Raw genomic sequence first — 13,698 nt, forward strand, 5'->3', positions numbered from 1 at the left:
ATTAAGTGGAGTTAATAAAGATGATATTCTTGATGATATACTGTATATGTGCAGTTCATTGCTATGAAACTACTAATTTATTTATTTATTACTAATTAATCTTATTTTGCAGATAATTCATTACCACTGTTCATAATATAAAAATAGTAATTTTTATAGTAGTAGTAATGAATTACTCACATGGTTCAAATTAGACAACTTAGATTAATCTTATTTTTATTGCATTGCAGGACCTTAGAAATTATCAATATACATTACATACAATAGATAATTTATTTATCCATATGGAAATGGGTAGAAGTTACATTAAAATACCTCTGAGGAAATATAATGATGTAAGTATAATTTCTGTTAATGACTTGGTACTAGATGAAAGAATTAGCAGCTTCGTGGATATACAGAATTTTAAATGGGTTGTTCTTTTGCAGAGGAACATTAAATTGCTAAATGGCATGACCCCTGTTGCAATACTTATGAACATTTATTCTAGGATTTGAACTTGAGCCAAGTTTGTGGTCCAGTGGAGACATACCAGAGATTTCTGTAAAAGCTTTCCTTTCCTTTTAGCATTTCCTGCTTTTTCTGAATAGACAGAATATAGGCTCATATTCTCACTAGGTGATTTTTTTTTCAGGGTGTTTGGATAGATGACAATGATGAATTGTTGTCCTGACTTCTTGAAGAATGGATAAAATAAAATGTAGTAAATTATTAGCCAAATAACTATTCTGCTTTCAAAAATATTGAAAACCTTTTATTTAATACTATTCATTTTATTTAAGTCAAAATGTAAAGATGGTTTCATAATACTGGAGAAAGCTAGCCTATATTATTTTTGTTCTATTAATAATGTTTCCCCAAATATTAGGAAACCAAGTAATGCTTCTATACACTCACAGCAAGTCTGAAGAAAAGGGATTTGCAGTGTAGGCACTTACCAATATTGTAAAAGAGAGAAATAGCAACATTAGTTTTTTGGAGGAATTCTGGTGTGCTAAAAAAAGGGCCACTGGATGAGTCTGAGGAAAAGGCTATTTAATTGAAATTGTTACATGTAAGTGAATATTACCATATTAATATTTTGAGTTTAATCTTGGGCATGTTCAATCAGGAAAAGTAACAATAAATATTCATGACATTGCAACTAGTATAATACAACATAGTATACCATAGCATAGCAATATATTATCATAAAATGTAATGTAGTATAGTGTGATGTGATGTATGATATGATATAATATAATATAAATGTTTTGGTCTTCTAGGTAATGAAAGTAATAAACACTTCTAATGAACATGTTATTAGCATTGGGGCAAGTTTTAATTATCAAGCTGATTCCCACTTAGTTTGTGTACAAAATGAGGATGGAATATATCAAACACAAGCGAACAGTGCCACTGGAGATCCTAGGAAAAGTAAGTATCATTCTGTACAATATTGAGCTCATGTTTTGGCTGGGACTTTAACCAAGCATGTCTAAAGACAGTTCTCCGTAAGTTTGTGCAGTATGTGCAGTTCCCCACCAGAGGGAAGAACACTTTAGACTGTATGTACTTTAACTTGAAACAGGCTTACAGAGCAATCCTCCTCCCTCACCTGGGTACATAACCCAAATAGTCATGGATTCTGACCATCTTTCTCTGCTGTTATGCCCGAAGTATAGTATAGTCTTTATTGTCATTGTACAAAATAATTAACAACGAAATTGGTTTTAGCCTCACTGGTGAAAAATTATAGCAGAAGGAAAAAAGAAAAAGAAAGAAAAAGACCCTAGTCATACGTTTCCATGTGTGCAAGAAGTGATTGTGGTTGTGTTTAAGAGTCTGACAGCCCAAGGATGTCCCTCTAAGTAAAAGAACCCAGCTAGTCTGGCCAGAGGGCGCTCTCAGTCAGCCGCAGGACTGTTTTGAAACCACTGAGTGGAACATATTCAAACATCCAGAACTACATGAATACACCAATGCCATACTCTCTTACATCAAAGTGTGCACAAACAACGTAACAGTCAACAAGTGCATCAGAGTCTACGGGAATTGTAAACCCTGGATGACTGCAGAGGTACGGATGCTTCTGAGAGCCCAGCATTCCGCCTTTAAGGCAAGGGACAGTGACAAATACAAAGAGGCCAGGGCAAATCTATGAAGAGGCATTAAGATGGCAAAACAAAAGTATAAACAAAATGTGGAGAACAAAATCTAGCAGACAACAACCCGAAGCAAGTGTGGCAGAGACTGCCGCACCTAACCAACTATAAGGGCAACATGAGGAAGACAGTCAACTCTGATGCCTCATTGGTAGAGCAGTTGAATATCTTTTTCGTCTGCTACGAGGTGAAAAGATCTGACCCCTGCCCGCCGGCCCTCTAACTCCCAGCTACTCACCTTGTATGAACACCAAGTGAGAACTACATTGAAGGCTGTGAACCCCAGCAAAGCTGCAGGTCCATATGGGGTGCTGGGGATAGTAGTAAAGACTTGTGTCAACCAATTAGCAGAGGTCCTGACAAGGATCTTTAACATCTCCTTGCAAATGGCCAGTGTTCCATCATGCTTGAAAGTAGCCACTATCATCCCAAAGCCGAAAAAAACAGCAATTAACTGCTTGAATGACTACAGACCTTTTGCATTAAAGTTTGTAGTGATGAAGTGCTTCAAGAGATTGGTTCTTCAACACCTTAGATCATGCCTCCCACCAAATTTTGACCAATACCAGTTTGCCTACAGGAGGAATAGGTTGACAGACAACGCCATAGCTTCTGCTTTACATTCCGTAGTGAGTCATCTAGAGAAATGTGGAAACTCTGTCAGAATGCTTTTCATAAGACTATAGCTCAACCTTCAACACCATTCTGCCGAGCATCCTTATCGAATAACTAACTGACTTGAATTTTCCCTCTCCCATCTGTGACTGGATTAAAGATTTTCTGATGGACCGGCCACAAACAGTGAGCACTGGATCTTTCATATCCTCCTCCCTGAAGCTCAGCACTGGCTCTCCTCAGGGCTGTGTGCTCAGTCCTTCTTCATTATACATATATGCTTGTGTATCTTCTGACCCATCCACTGTGATTATCAAGTTTGCAGATGATACCACCGTATTGGACCTCATTACAGGTAGAGACGAAGCAGCATACAGGGGGATAAATTCAAAAATTATCCACATGGTGCTCAGAAAACAACTTGCACCTGAACATCAGCAAGGCAAAGGGGATAGTGCTTGATTTCCGGAAGAAGAGAGCGGAACCTGCCTCACTTTACATCGAGATGGGCTGTGTGGAAAGAGTCTGCTCCTTCAAATTCCTGGGAGTCCATTTTAGCTAAGATCTCACCTGGAAAAACAACACAATCCAGGTGGCCAGGAAGGGCCATCAGAAACTCCACTTCCTTAGGGTCTTGCGGAAGAACAAGGTGGAATAACAATTAATGCCCTCCTTTTACCGGTCAACAATAGAAAGAGTTCTCACTTACGATATGGTATGCTTGACAAACATGGATAGAAAGACATTACAGAGGGTGATGAGTAGGGCACAGAACATCAAGGGATGTCCCCTGACACCACTAGATGAAATCACTAGGACTTGCTGCCTTAGACGAATGAGGAAAATCCTCAGGAATGACTCACACCCTGGTCAGCACTTCTGGCATAGCCAGTTGTATGGACAGGCTGAAGAACATCTTTTATCCATGGGCTGTCAGACTCCTGAATGCAACATAACATTGTAAGCATGTAGTATGATAGACTTACAGGACCGGTGCAACATGCAACATATTCATATTGGTGCAATATATTATAACATAATGTTATGCACCTTTATGTACAGAGGATTGTGTGTTTGTTGATACGATTTACTGGGTTAGGAATTTTCTTTCTTTCACTGTGAATTATTAAGATGTATTTGTGTTAGGGAGGTGCACTAAGGGAAGCTCAGCCAATCTCATTATTCACATTTTGTGCATTGACAATAAAGGTTCGAAATAACTAGCACACATTCCCATATACATATATGTTTATAACATTATATTACACTGATATAAACATGTTGCAGGTTGCGCTTACCCTGCAAGTCTATCACATTAAACCCAATTATGGTGTTACGTTGCATTCAGAAGTCTGATGGCCCACAGATAAAAGCTATTTTTCAGCCGCTTTGTTCTGCTGGCTATGCTTCCATATCTCCTGCCCGATGGTAGGAGAGTAAAGAAGTGCTGACCAGGGTGTGAATCATCCCTGAGTATAACTCAGTTAAAAAAAAATTGAAGAAAAGAAATATCTATATCTATTTCTTTTCTAGATTTGCAATAGATTAAAAGAATAGCTGCTGAATGTTATGGTTTGTAGACTTTTTGTTTCCACCACAAAACCGCGGTAGACTAAAGCGCGTGTGACTAAAGCGCGGTGACAAAACCGCACCGTCAAAACCGCGCAACAACAGCGCGCCGACAACAGCGCGCCGACAGAAGCGCGCTGTAACATAACCCTAAAAATAACCCTAAACCTAACCCTAAACCTAACCCTAAACCTAACCCTAAACCTTACCTTAAGTTAAATCGCGCTTCTGTCAGCGCGCTGTTGTCGGCGCGCTTTTGACATCGCGGTTTTAGCGCCGCGCTGTTGTCGGCGCGCTTTTGACGCTCGCGGTTATGTCGTGCCACGGACTTTTTGCATGCAAATCATTCCCTCTCTGTCTCAGCTTTGGCCATGTTCAGAGAAGTTAACAGTGGCATTTTGTTACTCTGAATTACATAGGCATAATCTGAGGAGAAATGATCAAAGTGTGATGTACTTTTCTACAATTAAAGGAGTCAAAAGAATTTCATATATAGCTTTCTATGTGCAATATTATGCTTATATTATTTGGTATTAGGATGAACAATTAAATCTAAGTTGTTTATTCAGTTACAGGTGCAAGTTTTGTAGTGTTCAATGGAGCACTGAAAACATCTTCTGGATTTCTTGCTAAATCCAGTATTGTTGAAGGTATGGATTATCATGCTTACTAGAATCAAAAGATTGGTTCAAATGCAATAAATTACATTATTTAATGTAATGAAGCAGAATTGAACTTTTTACATGTGTAAAGTGGTAGTGCTGGGCGAAATGTTAACAAAACATTGACTGCAGGTCAGAAAACGTGTGTGTGTGTGTGTGTGTGTGTGTGTGTGTGTGAGAGAGAGAGAGAGAGAGAGAGAGAGAAAAGAAACCTCCCCCATAAGATGATCATATAATTTGATGATGATGTTATCTGTTCAGTTGGGTCTGACATTAAACCATATAAACCTATTATTTCATGATTGAAATGCTATTACCTATGGATTAAAAGCTTTAAAGTATGATATAAAATATTCTTTTGCCAAAAGTTCTGCATTTTATGTTTTATTGATAATATTTGCTAGTGGCATTAAACAAAATGATGTCTGCCTCATTGTGATAGTTTTGCCAAATTTTGTGGTCTATCCGCTGGTAAATCTCAACAATAGGAATGCAGTTTCAGTTGTTTAAAAAATCCATAATTTGGGTTTTATGTTTATTAAATGCGTTGTGCTTCTTCATAGATGGAATAATGGTGCAGATCACTCCAGAAACTATGGAGGGCTTGCGTCAAGCTCTGAGTGAAAAAAAAGACTTTCAAATTACATGTGGTAAAGTGGATTCAGGAGATTTCAGAGAATATGTAGACATTTGTTGGATAGAAAATGATGAGAAAACAAACATGAGGTATTTATTGTGTATTCTAAGCAGAAGTTTCATACGTGTTAAGATTTTTCTACAAAATGCCAACGTTCTTTGTAAAATGACTAATACTTGGAAATTGGCTGAAACACTATTAATAGTGCAAAAGTGTGGTTAAGTAAAACATCACATGGCCATGCTGGACTTGCAATATAGGTTCTATTGCAATTGTTAAGCAAATTACCTATAATCATTTAATGAGAACATTATGTGATCATAACTTGCAATTTAACTTCCGGCTTCTCCATTGATTTTGCTTGTCAAAAGCCAGCTGTGCAGCACACAACTAGCAATTACATAATTGTAGGTCAGGATGATTGTTGTAAATGTGTAGTGATTATGTAGCACACAAATAACAATTACAGGTAGTCCTTGACTTATGACCACAATTTCTGTTATTAAGTGAAACAACAGTGAGTTTTAAGTGAGTTTGGCCTCATTTTATGACCTTTCTCACCATAGTTGTTAAGTGAGTCACTGCAGTTGATAAGTTAGTAACCCAGCTGTTTTGTGAATCTGGCTTACCCATTGACTTAGTTTGTCAGAAGATCGCAAAACCTGATCGCGTGCAATGGTCATAAATATGAACCAAATTTTAATCACATGGTCATGGGGATGCTGCAAAAGTCGTAACTGAAAAATGGTCATAAATCAGATTTTTTAGTGCTGTTGTAAACACAACAAACAAACTTGTAATTTGAGGGCTACATGTACGTACATGGCTGAAGGGAAAGTAACAGTTCTAAGTTCAAAAAATAATTGCAAAGTTATTTTTTTCAATCTGCAGTAACTTTAAGCAATTGCTAAATAACTATCAATAACCAAGGACTACCTGTATATTATCTATCCATGTGGTTCCCTTAGTAAAATATAGTAGTGGTTTACCATTAACTTTTCTTGTCCTGCATGAAATAATATCCTTAGTGGTGTTACTAAAGGAGTAATTCATCTTCAGCAGCTTATATCTGCTGCCCAAAGGAACCTCTTTGCTTTAGTTGGGTAGCTGGGAAGCCTTGGGTGACACTCTTGGAGTAAGTTTTTTTGGAGTTAACTTCTGATATTGTGGGCATATCAGAATAGCTTGATTAGTCCAAATAATATAATTTAAACCTTGCATCATAGAATTACAAGTCCGATAGATGGGAAATCTATGGAAGGAGTACAGAGTGAAAAAATAGTTCAAGAAGAATGTTTTGAAGTGGATGGAAAACTTGTAAAATGTACAGAAGTAAGTGAATGTTGCTTTTAAAGAAAATGCAAATTAAATGAAATTAGGTAGAATATTACATGTCCTCTGAATGTAAAAGAATACTGAATTAACCATGCATCTGCTTTTATCTCCACTTGCGGCTCTTATTTTGTCCATTAAATTAAACAGTTTTCTTTGGGAATATTCTGTTCAGGCTTTATTATAGTGATCACTCATCTAAAAAAGGTTAAATTACACACACCCCAAAACACCAAAATACCTGGACATAAAATCTAAAAAGTTGAAACTTTCAGCCATTGGTATTTTGATGATGACAAGCAAAATCTGATGCATCCCCCTGTAAATAAATGAGGATAATTTTTAAAGTTGATATTATTCACTCTGATATAGTGCCAATAGAATAAAAGGCTTCATAATTTAACCATCTCCTATGTTCCTTACTCTGATTCACATTTGTTTCTTCATATGATTCTGCCATCCTCGTTCTTATAATGATTATTGTATTATAACCATTTTTGTTCATTGATTTCTTGAGAAAGACAGTATTTCTGAATTCTAAATATGAGCGCTTTAATGGTAAATAAAATGAGTAAATGATACTAAACAAAAATGGAAATTGACAACTCTAGTATATACCTTCTCTAAAATCTAGGTACTGAACTCTCAATACCTCTTTACCCTTATCAATTGTAGCTGTACTTCTAATATTATAAACATGTTTAAAAACTATACTAATAGCAGTGTAAGTCTGATTATCAGGAGATGGTATGAGAGTTGGGGATGCTTCAAAATGCAGTAGCATAAAAGAGCAAGGTGAGGATGGCCAATGAGAAAGTTCATAATTTCCTCTCTTGAATCTTAAATAAATTCATTATAGAAAATTAATTGTTTTTGTCTGATGTTGGTTCTTTATTGCCGTTGTCACCCTGTTTAAATATTTATCTCATCTCTTTATTGGTTATCTATTTCTAATGATTAGAACATATAATGCACTGCTTAAGAGAAGCTATTAATGTTTTAATTTTTAAATTAATACTTTAGGTATTCTATCTGTCAAAGGTTAGCGAGCTACACAATAGTGTTCATCAGCTTGCTAAAGAAATTGCATTGGCTTCTTATATTGCACTTGGAAAACATCTCAAAACACTGAAAAATAATGGAATGAACAAAATAGGCCTCAGAGTCTCCATGGATGTCGATATGGTAAGCTTTTAAAATGTTGCATTATCTGTAATTTAATTATAATTATTTATAATAATTTAGAAATAAATTAGTAATTACTAATTTATTTTTTTGCTTTTTCTTTTAGGTAGAATATCAGGCGGGATCTGGAGGCCAGGTTCTTCCACAGCATTACTTAAATGATTTGGATAGTGCTTTGATTCCAGTAATTCATGGCTGGATATCCAATACTACAAGTTTACCACTGGAAATGGAATTAATATTTTTCATTAATGAGTCTCTTTTAATATAACTGGCAAGTTTATGATAATGTAATGAACTGAATTGCTCTATTCACCAGTACCAAAGCAGTTAACATTACATTATGAATGAAATATTCAAGTGTTTTTATTCCAATGATTAAGCAGTCTTCTAAGAGAGCTTTATTTAATTAAAAGTTGTTTTTCCATCTTTACTTAAACAGGAAATTAATGAAACTTTCTTTAAGTTCTGAAATGTTACATTTAATACAATTAAGGCAAGGAAGGAATAGAGTTAGCATGTGTGATTAAGGAATTATCTCCATTTTACAGATAATTTTAATATTCTTTGCAATTACTGGTAAATCTAGTGAATTATTCTTAACTATTTTGGGTGATTTGTAAAAAAAAATAACATTTAAGTGGACTGGAAGTTTCTTGCTGCATAGTTCAGATATAAAAGCTGTTAATTACTAGAATATTGGCATAATTATCCTATCTTGAAAATGTTTCTACAAGTATAATTATCTTTATGATGAAACCAATGTGTTTTTGCCAGAAGTGATCATTTTATAAAGCTATAAATTTTTAATATTGGTATATTTTAAAGTATATATTATTGCTGGAACTTGAGAGTTCCCATTTTAATGGCTGACTTTGTTATATATTTATAATGGCTTTAATGAACATAAAATTAATACTTTTTATATTAAATACTTAATAATGTTGTATTCTTCTGTGCTCAGATATATAGCTGTTTCTTGGATTTTCCAAGAAGTAATAAGAAGTCAGATGACCCTTAAAGTAGTCATCTTGTAGCAGTAAATCAGGCACGAAGCCTGTCTATGCTCCTTTCTCTACTTTTTGAGACCTCTTGTATCCCTGTTTATGTTCAGGGACAACAATGTGTTAGTTTGCCACAAAATACCTGAGGCTCTTTATAGAAGTCTTATTTTTGTAATGGGTTATTTTCAATAAGTAAGCATTTATGTACCAGAAAAATGATTGATATTACTACTCAAGTAACCTAAATCAAGTCTGATAATGCCTGCACATTGTTGCTGTTTGTTGTATACTATAGGAAATTGTATGTCAGTGTGTCTTTGAATTATTTATACTTATATTCCTATAATGGAAAACATATCATATTCTAATTATAACTATGCCTTGACATTAGATGTGTACATGAACTACAGTTACAAAGGCAATTTATTGTTCAGATATTTGACAAATACAGAATAAAGGCACATAAGTGTAGAAAACTCCAATAAACTAGTCCCATGGGCCATTGTAATGAAAACATTGTACTCCTTTGTATCAAGAATTGTAAATTTGTTGTAGACTAAATGTTACATAATATGCACCTGTTTCTCTGTTCTGCTACTGTTGAACATATGATGGCAGCAGACAATGTTAAATGTTTGAAGCATTGATCCATACTGTATAATGACTTCTCGAGACACAATTTTGTATAGCACCAAGATTTATTCTGTATTAAGAGCTGTTTCGTTCTCTGGAGGATGATCCTTTTATAACTAATTAATAACATTAGGCTTTTATTTTAGAATATAAGTATTACTATATAAACATAAAGATTATCAAAAACTTTGTAAATTAAGCTCATGATATTTTAACAATACAGAAACAACATTTTAATTTTTCTATTTAGATCTCTTAGATACTTCTTTTCTTTTAATGGTTCAGTTCAGTTAAATTTCATCAGTTCCTTTTATGTTTTTAAAAAGGTATTCATCCAAGTGTTGGCAGCTCTTTTGATAGCATTGATCAGAATAACATAGAATAATAGGATTGGAAGGGCCCAATCCCATGCTCAGGCAGGAGACCTTATATGATTGCAAATAAATGGTTGTCCAATATTTTCCTGAAAATCTCCAGTGATGGAGCACCCAGAACTTCTGAATAATTGCTGTCATTGTCAAGAAATTCCTCCTTGGTACTCAGTTGGCTCACTCTTTAATGATCTTCCACCTGCTATTTCTTGTTTTGCCCTTGCGTGCTTTGGTGAATAGGTTGACTTCCTCTTCTCTAGAACAGCTCCTCAAGTTCTGAAAGACTGCTATCATGTCACCCCTATTCATTCTCTTTGTTAGACTAGACTAGACAGACCCTTATCTTTGTTGCTCTTCTCTGTACTCTTTCTAGAGTCTCAGCATCTTTTTTTTTGTCATGGTGGCCAGAACTAGATGCAGTATTGCAAGTGCAGTCTCACAAGTGCAGTATAAAGCGGTACTATCACTTCACATGATCTTGGTACTATCCTTTAGTTGAAGCAGTTTTGGATTGCATTAGTATTTTTGGCAGATGTAGTACACTGATTGCTCATACCTAATTGTTGGTCCACTGGGACTCTTAGATGCCTCTCACATAACTACTGTTAAGCAGACGCTGCCTATTTTGTATCAATGCATTTGTGTTTAAGTGCAGGATCTTACTTGTTTCACCACTGAACTTCACCTTGTTGGATAGGTCCTAATGCTCAAGTCTATCAAGATTCTTCTGAATCTTGAGTTTATCTTTCAAAGTGTTGGCTATTTCCCCCAACTTGGTGTCTGCAAATTTAATGAATTCTCTTTCTATCCCCATCTCCAGATCATTTAACAAAATGTTAATGAGTACTGAGCCTAAGACAAAATTTTTGAGGTACTCTACCACATTCTTCCCTCAGTGTGAATGTTGCTCTAATGAGGACTACATGCTGAGTGTGGCTGATCAGCAAATTGTGAATTCATCTAGTGGTGGTATTGTCTATCCCACATTGTTCTAGCTTACCAAGAATTAGACTGTGATCTACTTTGTCAAATGCCTTACTGAAGTCTTAAGTCTGATCCACTAATTCAGTTTCAATTAGATAATGTTTCTTTTAATTCAATGTTTCAGTTAATTTAATGGCTTTCTAGTCACTAAAATTGGAAGTGATACCTTATTTCATATTACTGAAAATTTACTGAATAACCTATGAAAAAGCAAAGTTATGACGGTGTTGAAAGCATAGATAATAAAATGTGAGATTGCAAGAACTTCATATCTAATTTTACATATCTAAAGGAATCTTGGTATTTTCCTTTAAATAAAAGTGTTCCTTCACTATATTTAAATATACTTTTTAGACTTATTATGATATGACAGTTGGGTGGAAAAGAAAGCTAAATGGCCCTCAATAGAGGTCCTCTGTTGCCTCTGGCAAGGCATTGACAGTTTTATTAATGGCAAGTTTTCCTCTTGTTGCCTATAATTCATCTGCAGTTCATAAGTGGGACCATCCAAAGATTACCTCAAGGTATGTACAAATCTGTAAAGCATTATCACTCAAAATGACTAGAATCAGGATTGGGAATAACAAATGTCACAACAGGATAATTTTCTGCTAAGCATGGATGGTATCATAACTTAGTGGTGAAAGCTCTGTCATTATGTGGTTTATTTGGTTTTGCTATATGAACTATGATTTATTTGGTCAATGAAATTAAATAAATCAGCACTGTGTATGAATTCAATCATTATGATTACCTTGCAATATTTCATAATGTGTTGGGTAAGCAAAAGGGTTTATTCTTCAAAATATTTTTCAGGTTGAGCTGAAATTACCAAACATAGTTGGTACAGTCACACAAACACACACTTTTTTCTCTCAAAAAAGAAGCTGAAAATCTGGGTGTGTCTTATACACTGAATACAGCATTTTTTGCCTCCTGAAACCCCGCCCCTTCACCAAAATGGCCATGCATAACTTCTAGGAAGCTTAAAAGAGCTCCTGGGGGCTGGGGAGGGAAGAAATGAGCAAAAAACATTTTTGTTCAATTTTAACCCCCCCCCCAAATCCCAGGAGCACTCTATAAGCTTCCTAAAGGCTATCCATGCCCCCCCCTTTTTAAAAAAATGGGCCATTTTTTGCTTGTTTTAGGGGGGGCTTCCTCCCAGGAGCACTCTACAAGTCCCTAAAGGCTATTCATGCCTTTTTTTTGGGGGGAAACAGGCCCGTTTTGGCAAAAAAGGGCGTTTTGGGGGGGGGGTTGCAGAGTGCAAAACTTATTTTTTTAATTTGCCTTTCCAAAACCTTGGTGCGCCCTATACTCCGGTGTGTCTTATACTTCAAAAAATACGGTAAGTTTAGCTTTAATTAAGTATTGCACATTAAAAAATATCATTTCAAATTGTCGTCCTTCATGAATGGGGCATTATATTTGTTTTTAAAGATTTAAGGTAACTACTTTCTAACCCAACAACTATGATTCTTCATTGATTAGCGTAAGGAAGTAGCTAAGGTTGTGGTTCCAAAATATAGCACTATGAAATAAATACCCACATGTATTTTCACCACATCATGAGAAAGGCAGAGCTAGATGAATCAAAAGTTGGAATTAAGATTGCCAAGAGAAATATCAACCACCTCAGATATGCAGATGATACCACTCTAGTGGCAGAAAGTGAAGAGGAACTAAAGAGCCTCTTGATGCGGATGAAGGAGAGCACAGAAGTTGACTTAAAATTCAACATTAAGAAAACTAAAACCATGGCATCTGGCCCTCTCAATTCCTGGCAAATAGATGGGGAAGAAATGGAGGTAATGACAAATTTTATTTTCCTGGGTTCCAAGATGACTGCAGATGGGGCTGCAGACAAGAAATTAAAAGATGCCCCTGGGGAGGAAAGCTATGGTAAATCTAAACAGCATACTAAAAAGCAGAGACACCACTCTGCCAACAAAAGTGTGTATAGTCAATGCTACGGTTTTTCTAGTTGCAATGTATGGCTGTGAAGGTTGGACCATAAGAAAGGCTGAGCACCAAAGAATTGAGGCCTTTGAACTATGGTGCTGGAGAAGACTCCTGTGAGTCCCTTAGACTGCAAGGCGATCAAACTGGTCAGTCCTAGAGGAGATCAACTGTTCTGATTGTTCTGTAGAAGGCCAGATCCTGAAGATGAAACTCAAGTACTTTGGCCACCTAATAAGAAAGAAAGACTCGTTGGAGAAGAGCCTGATGATTAAGGGCAAAAGAAGAAGGGGTCAGCAGAGAATGAGGTGGCTGGATAGAGTCATCGAAGCAGAATTAAAGTTGAGATTAATTCTGACATTTGTGTCATTTATTTTTGTTTTGATTTTGCAGTCTGGTGTGTAGGATTTGTTGTGCCTTAGTACTTGATATAAGACATAGAAATCTTTGAAGTAAAACTAGCATAATACATGAGCCTGCCACTACATGACTGTATTTTGTGGCCTGAAAAAGCCAGGGTTAATTGGACAAATAAGACCAGAAAGCAGTGAACTAGTGTTTGCCACTTTTTAAGTTTAAGATTAGCAGGTTTAAGGTTAAGAT

At 35.8% G+C, this 13,698-nt stretch overlaps 1 protein-coding gene across 2 annotated transcripts in view; it reads left to right on the top strand.

Annotated features, from left to right (window-relative positions):
- ZFYVE16 (zinc finger FYVE-type containing 16) overlaps nt 1–11,877 on the top strand; it is a 32,481-nt gene extending 20,604 nt beyond the window's left edge. For both annotated transcript variants that reach the window (XM_087715674.1, XM_087715675.1), the window contains exons 12-18: nt 231–335; nt 1,266–1,416; nt 4,898–4,978; nt 5,554–5,716; nt 6,854–6,959; nt 7,983–8,144; nt 8,251–11,877. In XM_087715674.1, the coding sequence (XP_087571800.1) occupies nt 231–335; nt 1,266–1,416; nt 4,898–4,978; nt 5,554–5,716; nt 6,854–6,959; nt 7,983–8,144; nt 8,251–8,415 (933 nt within the window). In that variant the 3' untranslated portion in view covers nt 8,416–11,877. The remainder of the gene's footprint in view (nt 1–230; nt 336–1,265; nt 1,417–4,897; nt 4,979–5,553; nt 5,717–6,853; nt 6,960–7,982; nt 8,145–8,250) is intronic.
- Nucleotides 11,878–13,698: the final 1,821 nt, after the last annotated feature.

This window comes from Thamnophis sirtalis, unplaced genomic scaffold (genome assembly GCF_051295495.1).
Source record: "Thamnophis sirtalis isolate CommonGarterSnake01/CBP01778 unplaced genomic scaffold, rThaSir2_p1.2 scaffold_5, whole genome shotgun sequence".
NCBI lineage: Eukaryota > Metazoa > Chordata > Lepidosauria > Squamata > Natricidae > Thamnophis > Thamnophis sirtalis.